Source organism: Melanotaenia boesemani, chromosome 13 (assembly GCF_017639745.1).
Source record: "Melanotaenia boesemani isolate fMelBoe1 chromosome 13, fMelBoe1.pri, whole genome shotgun sequence".
NCBI lineage: Eukaryota > Metazoa > Chordata > Actinopteri > Atheriniformes > Melanotaeniidae > Melanotaenia > Melanotaenia boesemani.
This window is the reverse complement of record NC_055694.1, coordinates 20,221,294-20,241,989: the sequence shown is the minus strand read 5'-3', so window position 1 is coordinate 20,241,989 and position 20,696 is coordinate 20,221,294. Positions and strand designations below refer to the sequence as shown.

At 38.3% G+C, this 20,696-nt stretch overlaps 1 protein-coding gene across 1 annotated transcript in view; it reads left to right on the top strand.

Annotated features, from left to right (window-relative positions):
• The window catches only part of LOC121651463 (complement C1q-like protein 2), a 29,187-nt gene extending 14,326 nt beyond the window's left edge, over positions 1 to 14,861 (top strand). The window contains exons 5-6 of the mRNA XM_042003699.1: positions 3,909 to 3,977; positions 14,181 to 14,861. Of these exons, the coding sequence (XP_041859633.1) occupies positions 3,909 to 3,977; positions 14,181 to 14,464 (353 nt within the window). The 3' untranslated portion in view covers positions 14,465 to 14,861. The remainder of the gene's footprint in view (positions 1 to 3,908; positions 3,978 to 14,180) is intronic.
• The last annotated feature ends 5,835 nt before the right edge of the window (positions 14,862 to 20,696 follow it).

Genomic DNA, 20,696 nt, shown 5'->3' with positions numbered 1-20,696 from the left:
TGTACTACAAAGCGTGATTAACATACGCCGGATTTCTCTCCGTTACCTGGGTTGACTTACCCAGCCATTCAGGATGTGAATACGTTGTACTACGAAGCTGGTTATCAACTCGGTAACTCAACCCAGAGTTTTCCAATTAAGGTTAGTGCCTGTTCACATAAAAGGAGTGGTGTTTGGAGGTTCTGACCAATCGCAAACATGGACAAACCCTGCAGAGCAGTTTATTTTACCATGGAGGAGCAGACTATTATTCTTAAAAAATACGAAGAATTTAAAAATATAATACAGGCTAAAAGCAACACTGTTGCTGCAGCAAAAGCTAAGAAGGAATGTTGGCAGAAAATTGACAACTCCGTTAATGTGTAAGTTTGTCAGAATATCCAATATTAATTAATGGGACAATGTAAACTGACAGCACTCAGATCACTGTGTTACAGCACAAACATTTCTGGGAATGCTTTATTTACGTCAGAGGCAAGGCCGTTTAATTGTGTAGCACATTTCATGTACAAGACAATTCAAAGTGCTTTACATAAAACAAAGGCATTACAGATATTTAGAAATAGTAAAATGCATCAACACATAGTCACAATAAAATAATAAATTACATTAAAATGATTAAAAGCAAGATAAGTTTAAAAAAAAAAAGGTTAACATGCAGATTTCATGCATAGGCGCATGAGAAAAAAAATGTTTTTAACCTGGATTTAAAAATGTCTACATTTGGGGAAAGTTTAATCTCCACTAGCAGTTTGTTCCACTTGTTTGCAGCATAACAGCTAAATGCTGCTTCTCCATGTTTAGTCTGGACTCTGGTCTGGACTAGCTGACCAGAGTCTTTGGATCTAAGAGCTCTGCTATATTCTCTGAACATATCACAGATGTATTCTGGGCCTAAACCATTCTGGGATTTGTAAACAATCACACGGGTTTTTCCCAGTTCTTTAACGGATCCGCTCCCATGTGAGCGCGTTATATGTTGGAATATCAATTCCTCCACCATGAATGCACGGATAGTTGTGTGTTCCATAACTCAGTGGATCTGTACTTATATCATCTATGAAATAGAATTATCGCTATTTTTAACCATCATTTCAGAAGCAACCCCAGTGGAGCTAAAAGGACTTGGGAGCAAGTAAAGAACAAATATAAAAAGATAATTCAGAGCGGTCAGTGACAAGGCTTTATTACTGTATCTGATGTATGGATGAGAGGAGCAAATTCATCTGATATTGTTTGCAGCCCACAAGAAAAAAAGTACTGCCAAGAAGACAGGGGGTGGTCCTCCATCTCAGGCTTATACTCCTGCAGAGGAGTTGGCACTGTCAAACAATTAGGGTCACCCCTTGATGGAGGGTGTAGAGGGGGGTGGCATCAGACCCCGGTGGACCTAGCAGCACTCGCGGGTCATTTTTTATGGGTATGTTTTTAGTGAAGTTATGTTAAAGCACTGGGGTTGATTCTAAAACACAATCACAATACATCATTTTTTGTGGACTTTTGTGGATCTTTGGCTGAGATAATATAGATGTAAACAAAACTTTAGAAGTATAATCAGTCAGAAAGACCATCACTGGTACAGTTTGGTCCATACTTTCTAATGTGGTGCATTCTAATGTTAAGCTGCTCATTGTACTAATAAATGTGCTTCATCACTTTCTATTCAATAAATGATCAATGTCCACGGTTCTTTTACAGGAAGACAGAATCCCTTCTGAGCCTGTGGTCTCCACCTCGACACAAACAACACAATCAAGAGATGTAAGAATTTTAATGGAGGGTAGTCGATGTGAAGTTGCCATTAGTTTTGAAGTGTGCCAGGAAACATGGCTAAAATAACTACCATTTCCTTCAGGTTGGAACAGACTCTGTGAGGGTGCTCTAAAAAAGAAAATTGGAACTTGACATCGAATACAAGAAAATCAATTTAAAATAGTAAAGCTGGAGCTGGAGAAACTGGAGCATGAGAAAAAGGTAACTCAGTGATAAGTTTATATATTTACATTTATTTCTAACACTTTTCTGACTTGAAACACAGGACTGGAATTCAAGCCTTGCAAAGATTTCAAGGACCCGAATGAACCAAAATGAGAGCATGATTTAAATATAACACGTACAGTTGTCATACCCTGCTCCAGTTTATGGGAGAGTGCAGACTCCCTGAAGATCCGAGAGTCATGTACAGACCCGGGCCACTTTGCCACAAGGCTGGCGACCATCTGCAGAAGCATTTGAGGTTAACATTATTAGTCGATGCACTTAAATAGTTCAAGTGTGATAACAGTGGTGCATCACTTTTTTTGCATACTTGGACTGTTTAAGATTATGAGGGAAATTTAACTAACTGAATGTGTAATGTGTACACTGCACATGTCTGTATTGTGTGAACAACCTGAATGTTGAGGCTGTGAAAACTTTCTATTTACAAAGTCAGCCTCATTTTTCCCCAGACTGGCACATATTGGGATGTGTGTGCAGTCAATGGCACCTATTACCCTTGGAAATCCTTGAAAAGGACATGCTGCATGAAGTACACAGCTGAGAAGGGTTACGGCATGATGTAAACATTGTGTATGTAGCTTAATGTCTTAACTGCTATTGCAGAGAAACCCTCTTTAATTGAGTGCATGGCAACCACAAATTCATCCAATAACTCAGTAAGGGCCTTCACTACTTTGTTGATGGCAGCGCAACATGTGTTCATGCTGAGGTTTTCTGCACTGCCAATGGCGTGCATAAATGTACCTATGGATATATTGATTACTCAATTTTGTGTCTTGTCTTACAGTCCATCCTAAATCGGATAGCAGAGCATAGGCATCATTAAAAGAAAAGGCTAAATCAATGCAACCATGATTTTCATCACCTGAGGTTAAGGTGTACGAACAGAGGATGTACAGTTTCTGAGACCCACTGACAAGGTGATTTTAGCACATATATGGATCAATTTGGCAGACTGATCAGCCTACCTGTGGCAAAAAAGCTCAGTGCGATGCATACTGTCTGCAGGACAGTAAGCGCCCGATTATGATGGGTCATGTTTGCTACAGACAGCTCCAACAGCTGACATATGTATCTCAGCACATTTGTTGAAAATCTGTACCTTTGGTACAGAATGTTATCAGGAAAGTCCAAAGGGTTAGATCTGTCCCTAAAGACTTTTTCTCTCCTAAGCACTCCTCTCACTATCCGTGCACCAATGTCAACGGGATCTTCTAAAAATGGGCAGGCCATTTTTCATGAGATCTAATTGGTCAGGAGGTGGCGCTTTTATACTTGCTGATCTCTTATCCGGAACATAACCTCTGTCCATGTTTTCCATGGAGAATTCTGTCTCCTTCTCTCCTCTCTCAATTTCATGAAAAAGAAATATGCCCTTAACCTTAAAAATTTAGCTCTGGACCTAAATCATTATGAAAGACCCTAGCAGATTAATATTATTTATTTAAATATTATTTATGTTATTTGCTTAAATTTTACCTATATATGTATATATATATATATATATATATATATATATTTCTTTTATAAGTATGTTTATGTGTATCCTTGTCTTTAATCTTTTCACAAGACTATTTTATTATGCCACTTTTGTTGTATATGCTGTTAATATTGTTTAAATAAATAAATAAAAAAAGAAATAAAATTTTCTAGCAGAGTTGTTACAAATGCCCTCTCTACTCTGCTTCTAATTGAATATCACAAACCCCTGTGCACTGATAGACTACTGGTTCCTGTCATTTATAGCCACCTCTGCTTTTGTCCTCCTGCCTGGTTCACAGAGGGCAGGCTGGCTGTCACCATGCAGTCAAGTCACAGATGGTGGAAACGGCAAAACCTGGTGAACATAAAGATTGTTATGAGTAGATCACCATGAATAATATCCAGAGAAACTTTATTTCACATAAATGCTCACACTAACCTGGTCTTCAGACATGTTGTTACAAATATTGGAAATGCCTATAACCCACATAGCGGTACTTATATTTACACATTTTAATTATTAATTACATTGACTTTGAATTGTTAGAATAAATTTTTTCTAGACTATTCTTTACTAAAAGAATTTAATTATTATGCAGCTACTGCTTCTTCTGAGTTTTAGGCTCTACCATGTGCTGCTGGATCATGGGGGGGGGGGGGGGGGGGGTTCAAGTTTAGTTAGTTTGGAGTCTTTGTCTAGTTATTGTCTTCCATTTTGTTTGCCCCTGTGTGTGTTATTTGGTTTGGCCAAACCACTATAAGTTACCCTCACTGTGTCATTGTGGGAAGGTCAGTTTTTACCTCAGTTAAGTCACACTTTTGAGTATTGTTAAATTTAGTTGACCTCTTTTAATGGCTGGCTAGTTTATTCATTCTTTTGGACTTTTGGATTTTTGGGGCAATAAAAACCCAGGTTTTTGAAATTACTTCCTGTGTCCTCGCTGCTTTACTGCTTGGACCCTGACAGAAGAGTTAGATAAACAATTACTGCGTTTTGTAATTCAAAACACAAGTTGGGCTGGGTCCGGACTGACGTGCTTCACGGTCTAGATCCGAATCGGAGTCCAGAGGGTCCTTGCTGTAAACTAACAAATATCTGTTCACCCCCTCGCCATTTTTCATTAATATGTAATAGTTTGCTTTGTGAATCTGCGGCCATTTTTATTTTGTGGAAAACTTTAACTTGGACTGGCCCCATTTCCACAGCTGAGCAGCCTCTATCAGCCAGCAGCCCGGGCCAGAGTGCTGCATGGTCCCACTGTCATTGGGGAGGGAGGGAGGAGAAATGCTGTCACTCACCGTAATTTAAGCATCATCTTATCCGTCAGTTTATGGATCTCTGCTGGCTGAGTCAGAACGGTTTTGACTGACAGGAGGACTGTCATCAGTGATAAAAGGTGCTTCAGCTGCAATGTTACCAGCAATGAGAGCAAACGGTGTAGGCTCACATATACAACAAAAGTGGTAAATAAAATAAAATCTTGTGATAAGATTAAATGCCACAGTTTCAGTAAAAAGCTAAAAAGCTTTGGCAACTTTGAAATGAACTGCTGCCTTTGGTCCCTCTTTTTCTTCTTTTATGAGATATTTTCTCTTGTCCGCTTCATTGGAATTTCTTTCATTTACCATTTGTTTGTTGTTTGTATTTTGATTTTACGCTCTGTAATCATTTTTGCATACATGCAGTGTGATACTGCAAACTAAAGAGGTGGACGGTTGGTAGAAAGACAGTCAAAACATAATGCTGCTTTTGTGAAGAGATTTTGGTTGAAAAAAAGGAGTATGGGGAAAACAATATGAAAAAGGCCTTTTGGGGTCCCCATGGGCCTTGTATGGGGCCTGGGGCTCCAGGCAATTGCCTGATTTGCCTAATAGTACGGCTCGCCTCTGGATATACAGTCTCAATGAAATATTAAATATGCATGCAACAGTAAAAACTGTAGCCAAGAGATGAGTAAACTGAACCCCCCTTTAGGCATTTTCAAGTAGAGTTGTAGGAGTCATTTTGCAGACTTAAGCTGGAGAAAACATGTAAACTGGGTTAGGTCTAAAGTTAATAAATCAATTAGGATAAAAAGGAGGGTTAGCCATTACATCTGCACAAACTGTCTCCTCACTCTTCATTATAGATTAATTTATCCCCATCTTTCTACCTATGATATGGTTTTGGCAAATACGGTTTAGGCCACTCTTGAAAAACGTTGGTCCTACAGAAACAGTTTGTTTGGACACAAGCTGGTCCAACTCATGTCCTCCCTCTTATCACTTAAAAACTCTAGGTTACTTGCGTAACCCCGGTCCTCTGAGTAGCATGAGTGAGTGTCTCACTATGGGAACGCTCTGGGCGTGACCTCATCAGAAGTTCATATTGCACTACTCCAGCCAGGATTGGTCCCCTGCCAGACCTGTTTGGCCGCATCTGGGTGGAGCTTCCACACTGCGTACAGAGGACTCCCCCTGGAAAGCAGGTCTGCACCCTGGTTCAAAGCCCCTGGTACATGAGTGGTCCTCAAGGACAGAAAATTCCTGCTGGCCCAAATTATCAGCTTGTGGGCCAGCAAATGCAGGTGAAGAGATCTCAGACCCCTCTGCCTGTTGATATAAACACCACAGTGGTACTGTCTGTCCTGATTAACACATGATGCCCCCTCATGAGAGGGAGAAAAAAGTTCCAGTGTTAAGAAGACAACCAGCAGTTCCAGGTAATTTATATGGGCGGAGTGCATGCAAGAGCTGCATGTCCCGTTCACAGCTCTTCCCTCCAAGATGACCCCCCAGCCTGAGAGGGAGGAATTTGTGGTGACCACTTTCCTTCAATGCACAGTTCCCATGGGCACACCTTGAGTGAGGAAGTCTGCACCTTTCCAGGGGTGCAATGCAGCTGTGCAGGCTGCAAAAACCCACAGTCTGCGTGCAGACCATGTGCTCCGCCTCTGAGAGGCTACCCAGTGTTGGATCCCCCTCAGGTAAAGGCAGCCTAACGGGTAAACCATCAGCTCTGACGCCATCAGTCTTTGGCATAATCTGGGTGAGACTATGTTTCGCCTGTAAAACAGGGCTAAGCAGTCTGTCAGAGATTTTACCCTTTCTGCAGTCAGCTTTATTCTGGCCTGAACTGAGTTCAGAGAAAGACCTATAAAGGGAATGTTCTGAGATGGGAGTAGAACACTCTTCTTCATATTTATCCTGAAGCCCAGATGCACCATATGGTCTGATATTCGCTTCGTGTGATCTGCCGCCTCCTGGCGAGAGGACGCTGCAATCAGCCAGTCGTCTATGTACATGGCTACGCCCAGAATCCATCTCGAGTCTGTGCAGCCTTTCCAGCGCTCCACTCTCAGTTACAGGGGGCTGACAGGCCGGTCCGCAATTTGTGGAGTCAAATCGCTTTCTTGTGGCGCGGAGCTGCCGGCAAGACATTCTGTACTCCGCAGAACCGTTTATATTGGGAAGCGGTCCCACTCCACTTAGGAAATGCGAGACCAGATTTTTGCAACATATCTAACTGCACCCTCAGCACAATGCCTGGATGCGGCAGCTTGCAAACTTTTAGTGTTTTTTGAACAAAAATGCTTGTGGGACAAGACTGGGGACCGCCAAAGGATCTCCTCTGTTGAAATCTGTCTGCATCGCTTTGAGGCATGCTGTGCAGGCTCGAACATCCTGTCGTCAATGCATTAAACTTGGCTACCTCCACCCAGGAACTGTGATGATGAGTAGAGTGGATTCAGCACGGACTCTCCCTCCTGACTATCAGGCCAACCGTTTCCTCCTCCAAACAATCTGAGTGGAGGTAGGCGGCAGCTGGAGGTAGGAGCCTTCAGACCTCTTTTGCCACTGGCCCTTGGTGGCAGGGCCTTGCAAAGGTGCCTGGGCGATAGGCTACATCTTCATCAGCTTGAGGATTTTGAAGGTCGGGGATGGATGGGCTGCTGCCTGAGCAAAGGTTTGGCGGTGGGGCGGAGTCACTGTGGGGATGGGCACTGGCCGCTGTCTGGGAGATACAGTTTCAGAGCTTCGTTGTCCCGTTTCTTGTCCTCGCACCTCTTTCGCATAGTGGAGACAGCTGCATCAGACAGTCCCTCTGGGGTTATAGGGGTATCGAGGACGTCCTCCTCCTTGGTTGAGAGTGTGGTAAGTTCAGCCATCATGCTCTCTCCTGCAGTACCATAAGCCCCATAGCTCTGCCCAATGCCTGGACTGCTACCTTGTTGAGGTGAAGGCAGGGATCAGTAAGACACACTTCCTCCCACTGTGCAGAGGAAGTGGAGGTCATCTCCTCCTCCAGCTCCTCCTGATACGCCATAAGCAGGGATGAAGCATTGAGTACGCGACCCGTCAGGGTAGCCGCCTTGTAGGATGTCCTCGTCAGGTTGGATTGAAAACGGTCTGCGCTGGAGGGTAGGGCAGACCCCCTGCTATGGCAAGCCGTTTGGGCATTTATTCCATATCCTTGATATCAAACATCAGTTTCCTTTACTAGTTTGCATTATGCACAAACTAGTTAACATGTGCTCACATTTTATGGGCATTTTTAATAGACTAGTGGGACTCAAAATCTGACAAGTAACAATTTTTCAACAACTAGTGACACTTTGTTCAACTAGTTACAACAAAAGCTGTACTAGTAAAACAAAGCTCCATCCAAGCACCTTAAAAACAAACTAGTTGTCTTTTTTATGCACTAGTGGCCCCATGAGCTGAACTATTTACTTTGTATGCCATACTTATTAACTAGTGAGATACAAAAACTCTAACATGTGCACAGGTCAAGAAAAAAAAAAAAAAAAAAAAACTGAAAAAGTTTCATATTTGAACTTTCTTGTGCAGCTGAGAGCAGCTTCAAGGCGACCAATTTTTCTTTTTTTTATTTATTTCTTTTTTTCCTTATTCTTCGCTGTAAAGATGTCACGTGATCTGATCAGACCGGCCACGATCACAGACCTTTGCAGGGTTCAACTGTGTGTTTCGATGTGATGTTTCGGACAGGCTGTTGTTCTTTATAATGATGTCTAATCAATATGTTATCAAACATATTGCTTCAGTCTTGACTAACTGTTAAAAGCAGGTTCTCAGAAAACTGTTACGTAATTGTGCTTTAACTAATCAAAACACTTGTTACGGAAACATACGTCATTCAACTGCAGTCCTCAAGTAACATTAGTAATACCAGTGAAGTTTTCCCATTTTACTTTACAAGTGAAGAACTTACTTTAATTTAAACTAGAATACTAGTAACACTAGTGCAGTTGAAACTGTGCAAATTTCCTACCAGTAAACTAGTAAGAAAAATCCAATGTTAAATTGAACAAGTGCAACTAGTGTCACTAGCAACACTGGTTTAGAAAATGAACTGAACAAACTCTAAGGTAGCGCCACCTCCTGGTCAAATTTATGTCCCTTTTTTTTCAATGTGTGTACCTGTAATCAAATCAAATCAAATCAAATCAAAACAAAGCTCTATAAAGAACTTTTCACAGTGAAGGCAACACAAAGTGCTTCAGAGATACAAAAAAAAACAATTTATGCATATTAAAATAAAACAAACCTTCACACAAATACATACATAGCCATTTAAAAAAAATCATTATAGTCTCCCTCACACACTGTGACTGTGCACACAAACAACAACTGGTGATAATGATGATGATTATTATTATTATTATTATTATTATTATTATTATTATTATATCACATTATTAGAAAAGGGCCCTTTAATTTACATATGATATACACGTGAACCATGCTGACCTTAAGATTACGCAAGTTAACTAGGGGCAACTTATTTAGTTTACATGTTAACTATAGGTCCAAATCCTTACTAGTTGCACTGGCTACGGTCTTTTCTTACTGATCTAGCAATATGATATGGTTTTAAGAGGTTACATGCCAACTTATCAAGACAAAAATGCCAACTAGATGACTAGCTGAGGTTCACTTTTTATTTTACAAGTTAACAAGTAAGACCTAAAGATTTACTTGTTAGCTTGTGAGGCACAAATTGTTTATGAGTTCCACGTTTGTTATTTCACTCTTTAACAAGTTACACAAAATAGTGACTACCAAAATAGTGACTAGTAAGCTATTCTCTGTTTTGCACAAGTAAACAAGTGGAGAGTGTTGTCTCCTACCAGCCAGACTATTTGTCAAACATGTAAAGCCTTTGGCATGACATGTTGGGCATTTTTCTTACATGTTAGATCTGTCCTTTAACTATTTATTCATTTATTATCACTTGTGAATAAGTATATGCTACTAGTAAGACATTTCTTTTACATGTTAGCATTTTTTTGCGCTTGTTAACATTTCTTTTGCACTAGTTTACATTAAAATTTTCTCAGTCAAAGAAAAGTGCACACTAGTCAATATGTGCTGCAACCAGTTAACTAGTTTAAGTAATAGCATTTCACTTGTTAACATGTGCGACACATGCAGCCCTTTGCTAGTTGACTAGTTGTTGGTGCATGCTGACTAGTTAGCAGTTTTATTGAAGTAGTAAGGTATGCATGTTAACCAGTTCATCTATAATATCAACTAGTTTGACAAAAAACACACATGTTGAAAACAAACTCTCACTAGTCGTTATAGTTGTGTACTTGTGCTTAATTAGGGGCAACAAGTTAAAGTAAAAGTCCAACATGTCAGAAAAATTAGCAACATGTTCAGCCTAAGGCCCTACATTTTTTTTAAATAATCAGACTAGTGAAAAAATACCCTGCACTAGTTAACAAGTAAGACACACATTAGGTTCACTGGTAAAGTAGATTTTTTTTCCACTGAACTAGTTTAAAAGTAAAAGACAGTTTATGTGTTACTTGATAACAAGTAATATCAAACAAGATACCAACTTGTTTAACTAGTAACCATTTAGATCCTCACTTGTTAATTAGTTCATGTTGTTTAGTCTCCCTAGTGAACATATAACATCAAAGTATACTTCAACTAGTCAACTAGTTGGCACTTTGTCTTTACAAGTTTATCTGAAGCTGCAACTTGCAGCCACTAGGTGGCTATTTGCTGTTCACTGGATCACATGTTAGGTAGTATCTCAAATGTTAATGAACTGGGTGGGCTGTTATGAAATCCTGAAATTTGTTTGGTCCAAAGTCCTACTAGTGCATTAAAACGCTGACTAGACATTCATTTTATCCGACTATTATAGCAAGTGGCCTCACTAGTACAACTTCTGTTCAAACTACTTGCACAAAAGTGTCACTAGTTGTTAAAAAATTGTTACTAGTCAGATTTTGAGTTCCACTAGTCTATTAAAAATACCCATACAATGTGAGCACATGTTAACTAGATTGTGCATAACGCAAACTAGTAAAGGAAACGGATGTTTGATATCAAGGATATGGAATAAATGCTCAAACGGCTTGCCATACCCTGCCGACATGGAAGTCTCTAGGTGAAGGTGCACTGCCACTGCAGACTCAATTGGGAGCATCTGGCGAAGGCCGCACTTTTCCATTTCCAGAGTCAAGTATAGAGCTCCAACTCACTTGGTGTTTCTCCCTGTAGGGTTTGTTCTGCCAGGACACTCCTCCAGTAGCTTTGGGGAAAACTGTAAAAGCTGCTTTCGTGTTCTCTTTGCTTTTGGCAGATTCTTCCTGTCACTATAGATTTTTAGAACCTCTGCTCGTAGCAAGAAGACGTTTGTGAATGACCTGCTTGTCGAGTGCCAGCCCTTTATATTGGGGAAGGGTCTCTGCCCTTCCTGGCACTGACAGACGTGCTCTAGCCAATCTTGGCTGGAGTAGTGCAGTAGGAGCTTGTAATGAGGTCACACCCAAAGCGTCCCCATAGTGAGACACGAAACAAATGCTACTCAGAGAACCTAAATAATTTCACAGTTCATGGTATGAATAATTTTCAGATTTGAACTTTTATCTATGAAAATATATTATAAATACTGATCTATTTCAAAGTTAACTCAAAGGTCAATTCTTATGTAACTTGAAAGTCAGCAGATCTTAATCTTCTTTACTTAAGGAATAGGTACAATAAAATTTAAGTTATATACATAGGAAGTAAATTATGCAATAATGTATTTTTTTTCAGGTAAGTGTCCTAAAGTTTTAAGATACGCTTAAAAGGTAATTTGTTGACTTATATTGTTCATATATTTATGTAAACATTGCTTTGTTTTTACAGTTTAGATGTTTAGTTTTATGTTGCCTAGTATTACCTCATTTATCTTTTCCCTCATACTAGTTTTATTACAAGTTTAGGCTTGATAAGCCTGACCTTTTCTGTTCTATATTGTCTGTTGTATTAATTTCTGTTAAGTGTATATTTCAAAATGTGCTAAAAAAGAAAATCACAAATTCAAGAAATGAGACCCACAGTCAAAGCCAGATCGAAAGATCATTAATATCAAAACTTCAACATGCAGTCAATCATATGTAATTTATTACAATTTCTTTTTCTTTCTTTTTTTTTACGACAAGTTCAAAGTAACAAGTCTTATCACCTGCATGTTTTTAATCAAGAACATAGGTAATCATTAGTCAGTCTGTCCACATCAAAACACTATTTAAGGCTTTGATTAAACCGAGTCCATTTAGTTGAACTGCAGAGACTGACACTGAAAACAAAGACGACAATGTTTTTTTCACTGTTTCTGATAATCAGCCTTTTCTTCACAGCTCAGCTACAAGCAGAGTCTGACAGTGAAATTATTGCACATTTAAAGCAAACTGCGTCGCAGGGAAGAGAACTGGGAAATGGGTCTGAACATCAAGAGACCTCTTCATATGACATTTTTGCTCTGCTGAATCAGCTGATGGCTTCGGTGGCTGAACTGAAGGTCGAGGTGAAGTACTTACAGAGACACAACGAAGGTATGTCAGTTATGTCAATTGAGATGACTGAGTGATTTATGAATGCTAGTATATATATATATATATATATATATATATATATATATATATATATATATATATTTATACACATATATTGAAAAAAAAAAAAAACAGAAACTCAAACACCCCACAAAATAGCCAGGGCCCTTGGGAACAAAAAAGAGATCCGGACAGCAAACTGCAGGTGGCGTATATTGGGAAAAAAGAAAATGTTGCGCACAAAAAAAAAAAAAAAGATTTATAAATGCATGCACATAAAGGAAGAAAGGCAGACAAGGGCAGCAAGTGACAGTTCCATGTCAACACCATGTCAAAAGGCAAGACACGCCAGAAGTATCAGATGGTACGGCTGGATATCTCAGTTGGCAGGGCATCCATCTCCCATGTGGGAGACCAAAGCTTGATTCCCACAGGGGAGAGAAGCTACTAAATGACAGTACTTATACTGTTAATTTGTTTTAAATTATAAATTAAATATGTACAGCTAGAGATTGGTACTGGTTTATTTAGTGTTAAATAATATATACACTCAGAGGAAGTCCTACAGGTGCAGAGGGACACAAACCATACCATTAACGAGGTGGCCAACGAGTTGCTGACCGTCTGGACAGAAATTGGGACAACAATAAAACAGCATTGTATAAAACTAAATAAAAGGAAATCCACCACTTGTGTGTTTCATAAGTGTTGCATCACATATATGCTGATTGAACACTGTGTTTGTTATTGTCTGATGTTAATGTTATTTTGTGCTCTGCAAGATGACCTTAAGTACCTTGAAAGGCGAAAGCAAATAAATTATATTATGTTTATAACAACAACAACAACATTATTATAAACAATAATATATTATTATTATAAAGTAAAACAAAATAGTTAATTTAATATTAAACCAACCATAGATCACACATCATATATATATATATATATATATATACACTAAATGGTGGTTGCTGTCACCAACAATACGATAAATAACAACAACAACAACAACAACAATAATAATAATAATAATAATAATAATAATAATAATATAGTTTTTTTGTATGAATACACTTTACATTTATCAGTTTCTGCAAAATAGAATTAGAACATGCTTATTGTTAATAAAATGACAGCATTGTGACAGAATATATTCTACAATTACAAATACACTGTAGAAACAACAATTAAATCCAGTTTTATTCATATACTTACAAAAGACTTTGTTGAAAACTTTTGAACATTTTAGGCAACATGAAGCTCATTTGTATAAACATAATCCATGTTTTTGTTGTTTATACCAGTCCCTCAGAAACGCTGTGGAAATTAAATCCTTCATTAATAAATAACAATGAATACAGTGATTTATTTCACATTGCATTTTTCTTCATAACATAATTTCAGCACAGGATGGAGAACTGGCTACTATTAAAACCAGAGTAAACAGCATAGAAAACCAGTTGGAGGCTCTGAAGACAGAAGGAGAAGGTTAGTGGAGTTAGCAACAAAGTTAGTGTTACATCATTCGTATCATTGCAGCATCAGTAACCTTAATACAGCTGTTTCTGTTCCACAGTGAAACGTGTGGCTTTCTCAGCCTCTTTGTTGGCCTCTGGATCTGGACATGTTGGACCATTTAGTGATCACACTAATCTGGTCTTCAGAAATGTTGTTACAAATATTGGAAATGCCTACAACCCACATAGCGGTACTTACATTTACACATTTTAATTATTAATTACATTGTCTTTGAATTGTTGGAATACATTCAATATTATTATTATTATTATTATTATTATTATTAATAATAATAATAATAATAATAATAAAAGTGATTATGTCGTCCTACAGGGTTTTTCACTGCACCAGTGAGAGGAGCCTACCAATTTCAGTTCTACATATATGCACTTGGACATCCTTCACATGGTTCAGGTGCTATGCTGGTGAAGAATGGACAAAATGTGCTCATCGCATTTGAACATCAGCCTAATCTTGCTTCTGCAAGTTCTAACGGAGTCAGCCTACTGTTAGAGGTTGGAGATGTTGTGTTTATGCGTCAGTTTGTTAATACATGGATTTATGACAACGTAAATCGTCATACTACCTTCAGTGGCCATCTGCTTTTCACCATGTGAACAACTACAAACACTGCAGTAGTGTATCACCTTATTAGTACCAGTTCATTTGTTATTAAATAAAAGAACTACATGATAATCTTCTTAACAAGATAAGTTTGATTGATTTTTCATTTTCATCTCTAGATTGCAATGTAGTAACTACGACTAATGGACAACATTTTATTGCATATTTTATATTGCAAAATGTTTTTGGCTTTCTCATAATATTAATTTAAATCCAGATTAGCAACAGAAGTTACTGATGTTCTCTTTGTATGAGATGAAACCAAACCAGCTCAAATTGCTTTCTGGTATTTACACTTTTATTTTAAAGATTTTATTTTTTTCTGTAGAAACTGTAGTGTTCAGTGTCTCCTCATACTGAGACAACTTTTTTCTCTGTACTTTGAATTAAAAAATATTTTTTCTTTATTTCTTTTGCCTTTTGTGATATTAATTGATCATAATGCTTTCTTGCATTACTGGTGACTGCCAATTAAAGCGTCTTACAGTATATTTAAAAACTGAAGCACAAGATTTCATAGCAACATGATATATACAAAATCATGTTGTAATAAGAAAATATGGCATCAGGAGCCACTGTTATAAATAAGTTTGGTAAACAAACTACTTTATACCATCACCATACTTTACCAGAGACTACAAACTGATGAAGAGGACTGGTTTTGTTCTGGGGATAACTCTAGAGCTGCTGGAGCTGATTGTCCTGAGAAGTATGCTGCAAAAGTTACTGAAAATTGTGAGAAATTCCTCACATTCTCCACACAACACACTAAAGAAACAACAGTGTGTGTTCAGTTATAGACTTTGTCAAGATTCTTGCAAAACAGAAAGGTACAGGAGAGCAGAAAGGTTTCTACCAGCAGCCATTGCCCTATGGAGCAAGGAATTGTCTATTTATTTAGCCTTTATTTAACCAGGTTAGTCCCACTGAGATCAAAGATCTCCTGGCCAAGAGGGTTGTAGCATAGTTACAATGAAACAATAAACAACATACATATTTTACAACATTAATCCATTTTTTCTTAATGTAAAGCACTTTGTGATTTTTATCTGTGAAAGGTGCTATATAAATAAAATTTCCTTCCTTCCTTACTTTCATTAAAACTTGCTCATTTTAAACATGTGCACCCAGACAAGGCAGACTGCAATGATTTTCGCCAGAGCTTTGTTATTAGTATTTTATAGGTTGTCCTGTACAGCGTCATAGCAAGCAGAGTGATGATCCGGTTGCTGCGTTGTGCCAAACAAATTTGCTTTGCTAAGGGGAGCTTTATAGAAATTTTTTATCCATTGAGAACACAACTTGATAGTCCCCCATTTCTGTCTTACAGTGAACAGCTTGATGGTTTCCCTTTATTTTTTTTTAATTTGATGACCATTTTTGGTCTGTCTGATCTTGTTTCAGATGTCTTCCAAAAACAGGTACATTCATCTAAATGTTGCCAGAGCCTTTGGTTAGAAAATAACTGAAACAAATCGAACAAACAAAAGAAACAAACTGACCTAACAACTGAGACACATGGGTAAACCTAAAGTGGTTGATCAGCCCAAACAAAAAGACACAAAGGGGTAACACACAAAAACCTAAGCTAACAAGGGAAACCCCCCACTGTTGGTTCTGGTGTGTGGTGTGGTCCAAATAGTTGGCTCCACCCCGTGGCCAGCTGCTGATTCCCAAGCAAAGGGACTAGAGCCACTGAAACAGCGCAAAAGAAAACACAGGATTACACCACAATATAACCCAAAATGTGTGCCAGTTTTAGAATATATGTGATAATACTTATTAAAATAAACTGTCAAACAGAATCATATAGTGGTCTGTAAATTAAATCCTATATGAAACCAATGTATAAGTGTAGTTCTGTCCTCCGCAGGTTACCACTCATGTGTGACTGTAAATGCAGCTAACACACCAAGTATGTGTGATGAAATTGTGCACCTATGCCCAAGTCGATATTGTTTGATGATCTTGTATTTAGACAAAATGACTAAAAAAAGGAAAAAAAGAAGAAGAAAATTAAAATGCTCTACTTCTAGCACTACATGACAGCACCTGGGTCCAGCTGGACTCACAACAGTCTGACTACCACTTAATTATTATGTCCCATCTTGTTTGAATTCTTGCTTGTGTTGTTCTTACTCTCAAATGTAAGTCGCTTTGGATAAAAGCATCTGCTAAATGACTGTAGAATAGTAGAATAGTCTAGAGTTTTTATGGATGTTTTGAAACATCAAACAGGCGTAATGAATTCAATTCAGTCCAGTTAACCGGAGAAGACCAAAGCGATGGAAATTAGGTCTTGTGGGGACATTGCATTCGAACCATGACACAGCTGGAACTATCTTTTTGAAGGCTTTCTAATCTTTTCAGATAACTAGGGTAGGTGTTGCATCAAATAACATCAGGGATTATTGTGTGGCTCAAACAGAGTTTTGTGTTGAGTAAGTAGTGCAGTTAAAGGAAGATAATGTCTTTTTTAAAAAGAGAGCAACATTTTTAGCTAGATTGAATATTAACTTTTCTATTTGAAGTTAAAGATTTAAGGACTCATCATTGAGGACCCTGAGGAACTTCGTAGAGCTTACTGAAAGTAATTCTTTCTTATTTATTTCAAGATTTATGTGATCTACACCTGATGCCTTGTTTTAGAATTAAACACAATATAATTAATCTTGCTAATATTAAGAGATAACCTATTAAACTTGAACCATATATCTATTTTCTCTAATTCAGTATTCAATGTTTCCTGTAATTCAGTTGTGTTAGTTGGCTGCAGATGTGCTGAGTGCTGGGTGACCTGGATGGGTATGCAGTTTACATGGATGGTGTTGTAGTTTACTCATACACCTGGTCCACTTACCTGGACTACCCACAACAACAACAAAAAAAAAACTCATATGGTTCCTGGGTTTGGTGGAATACTGCTAATTGTTGTAATTTTCCAGAGTGGTAGCCCCTCCCATTGATTTACTGAGGGATAAAACATTTTTTTGGTGGTCTTCTGCTTGCCAACAGTCATTTAAGTGTGTAATGCTCCTGTTTTGGTAGTGCTCCAATTTAATTTTATGTTCTCTCTTCAAGTGGATGCCAGTCATGTGAGGGATGGGGTTGATGATATGGGTTCTAATAAACCAATGAGCTTCTTTTGTAAACAATTCAATTCCTACCAGCTAAATCACTCTACAATTGAGAAAAAGACCCTGGCCCCGGTTTGGTCACTGAAACATTTTGAGGTCTACGTAAGTTCTGGTGCTTTTCCTGTGGTGGTTTACAGGGATCACAACCCGTTGATGTTCTTTAACTTCATTTGGTGTCCGAACCAAAGAAGAGATTATTGAGATGGTTACATGTACTACAGTCCTTTTTTTTTTTTTTTTTTTTTTTGCTACTCTAAGTACTGCAGTTCTATTTGTTGGACTTTCAGTACATCAAGAGCTCAGACAATGTAGTCACTAATGGATTGTGCTGTGGTCTCATTAACTGTTCTTAATGGCCTTGATTGTGTATATGTCCCTATCTGTATTCCCATCTCTCTCCTCCTTTCCTCTTAATTCGCATCTCACTGGTACCAAGCTGCTGAGGAAAAGGTGTGGCGGCATGATGGAGTCAGAGGCTGATGTCAGGTCAGTTTTAAGGTCCATTTATGTTCCCTTTACGTATGTAAATAGGTACGCCTATTTCAAATGTCCCTGCTGTCATACTGTCATGCATGTGTCCTGTAAGCCTGTTACATACTCCAAAGGAAGTGAAACTTTTTCCTGGTTCATGATGCCAGAAGAACAAAATGACATAATTTCATTCAGCCAGTCCTTCGTTACTGCCACAGATAAGCGTGCAGCTTGACTCTATCACGCTTGTGCCTACGTCTCCTACCAGGAATCTTGGTGCCATGGTAGACAACCAGCTGACCTTTACGGACCATGTTGCCTCGGTTGCTCGATCTTGCCGATTTGCTCTATACAACATCAGGAGGATCAGACCCTACCTGACTGAACACACAGCACAGCTCCTGGTTCAGGCTCTGGTCATTTCACGCACTGACTACTGCAACTCCTTACTGGCTGGCCTACCTGCATGTTCAATTAAACCTCTGCAGATGATCCAGAACACAGCAGCACATCTGGTCTTCAACCAGCCCAAAAGAGCTCATGTCACTCCGCTGCTAATCGCTCTCCACTGACTTCCAGTTGCATTGCGCATCAAATTCAAAGCTCTGCTTCTGGCTTACAAAACAATAACCCAAACAGCTCCGGTCTACCTCCGCTCCTTAATCCAGAGCTACACTCCCTCTCGACAGTTACGCTCTGCCAGTGAAAGATGGCTAGTGCTCCCACCACAATGTGGTGCAAAATCAGTAGCTATACTCTTCTCCTCTGTTGTCCCCAGGTGGTGGAACGATCTTCCAAACTCCATCTGATCCGCGAAGTCCTTATGCACTTTTAAAAGCAAGCTAATAATAAAGCCAAAAGCAAGCTTTATGTTACCAATACATCCACCTGAGGGCAGTGCAGGGTTCACATCATCTCCAAGATCAGTTTAAAACATCAAATATGGTGACGGTTGAGGAGATGATGATAATGTACATTCTTAGAAAAATACATAAAAAAATGCAGTGCAAAAGATGGCAGTGTTATGTGCAACCATCTTTGTTCCTTTTGCAGGTCATTCATCAGCTATACTACCCGACCAGCCTATCTTTAAAAGCCAGCTGATAGTCTGTTTTCCTTACATTTTCCCTTCCCTTCCTTTAGCTGCTGGCACCATGTTTTGTTTGGTCAGCCTCAGGCCATAGCACTGACTTACACATTTCGTATTATTTATATTTATTTGTACATTTTCTTGTGTTGTTAATACATTTTACTATTATAATAAGCCAAACCTTGCCTTGTTTCCATGAGTAACATTTTGTGTTTACAAGAGTTATTTCAACTGCGTAATAGAAAGATAAAAAAAAAATTTAAATTAATGACCAGTGAAACCAACTGACCTGTTTTAACTGATGCATAGTAGTTCATGCAGAGCACCAGGTGCCACAAAATGTTTTGAGACATGAAATTAATTAATTAACATAAGACATATAATTTTCAACCTGTATTTGTTTATTATCGTTCAGGTAATCTGTTGTCCATTCATTTTTAATACATTTGTGTTCCTGCAAATGTGTTATTTGCATTTTGTGTAATGGAGCAGCAGCTTTTACTTTGTAAGCAAGTAAGTAAAACTTTATTTATAATAGCACCTCTCTGGAGATAAAATCACAAAGTGCTTGACAAGAGCCAACAATGTAAAAACAAGCAAACAAACAAAAAATTTATGAAAAGCAGTTTTTCAAAAGATCTGTTTTTAACCTACTATTAAAAGCTACCACAGAGTCCACCAATCTGAAGTCCAAAGGAAGTGAGGGCCACTGAACAGAAAGCTCTGTCTCCTTTAGTTTTTATGTTTGTATTGGGCACCATCAGCAGGACTTGGTCACAGGACCTTGGGGACCTGCCAAGGAAATATGGCTTCAAAAGCCCTCTGATATAGGCTGTTGACTGTCTGTGAAGAGATCTCCAGGTCAGTAAAAAAAATCTTGAACTGCACTCTGAAATAAACCGGAAGATTGGAGTTAAATGAGAAAACTTTGAGGATTTTCTCAGAAGCCTGGCCAGCAGCCAACTTGTACAACTTGTAACCATTCTAAGGAAATTTTGCTAAGACAGGGGCATAATCCATTGTAATAATTAAATTGTGATGAAATAAAAGCATGAATAATGACTTCCAGTTCAGGAGGTGACACAGTGGAGCTTAACTTCGCAATATTTCTCAGATGATAAAAACAGGAACGAACTAGAGAATATATATTATATACTACTATGTATATATATATATATATATATATATATAATTATATACTATAATGTAAAACAAGAATCAAATGTTATTCCAAGCAGAAATGTGCTGTTGTGGGTCATAAATAATGTTATAAGAATGAACTCGTGTCTGCACGTTCTTTCTAATCAGTTTAACCATAAACACCTAGGACACTTACATTATCAAGGCTTACTTTCCAATTGTTGTTTTTAAAGGACTGCAGTTAAATCCATCATTCAGTTATAAATAGATGCTTTATGATTTTATTTTACCTTGTCCGACTTTTTTCTTAGGACAAGTCCAAAGTAACAAGTGTTATCTTCTGCATCTTTGTTGACAAAAGAAGAATTTTGTCAATAATTAGTTAGC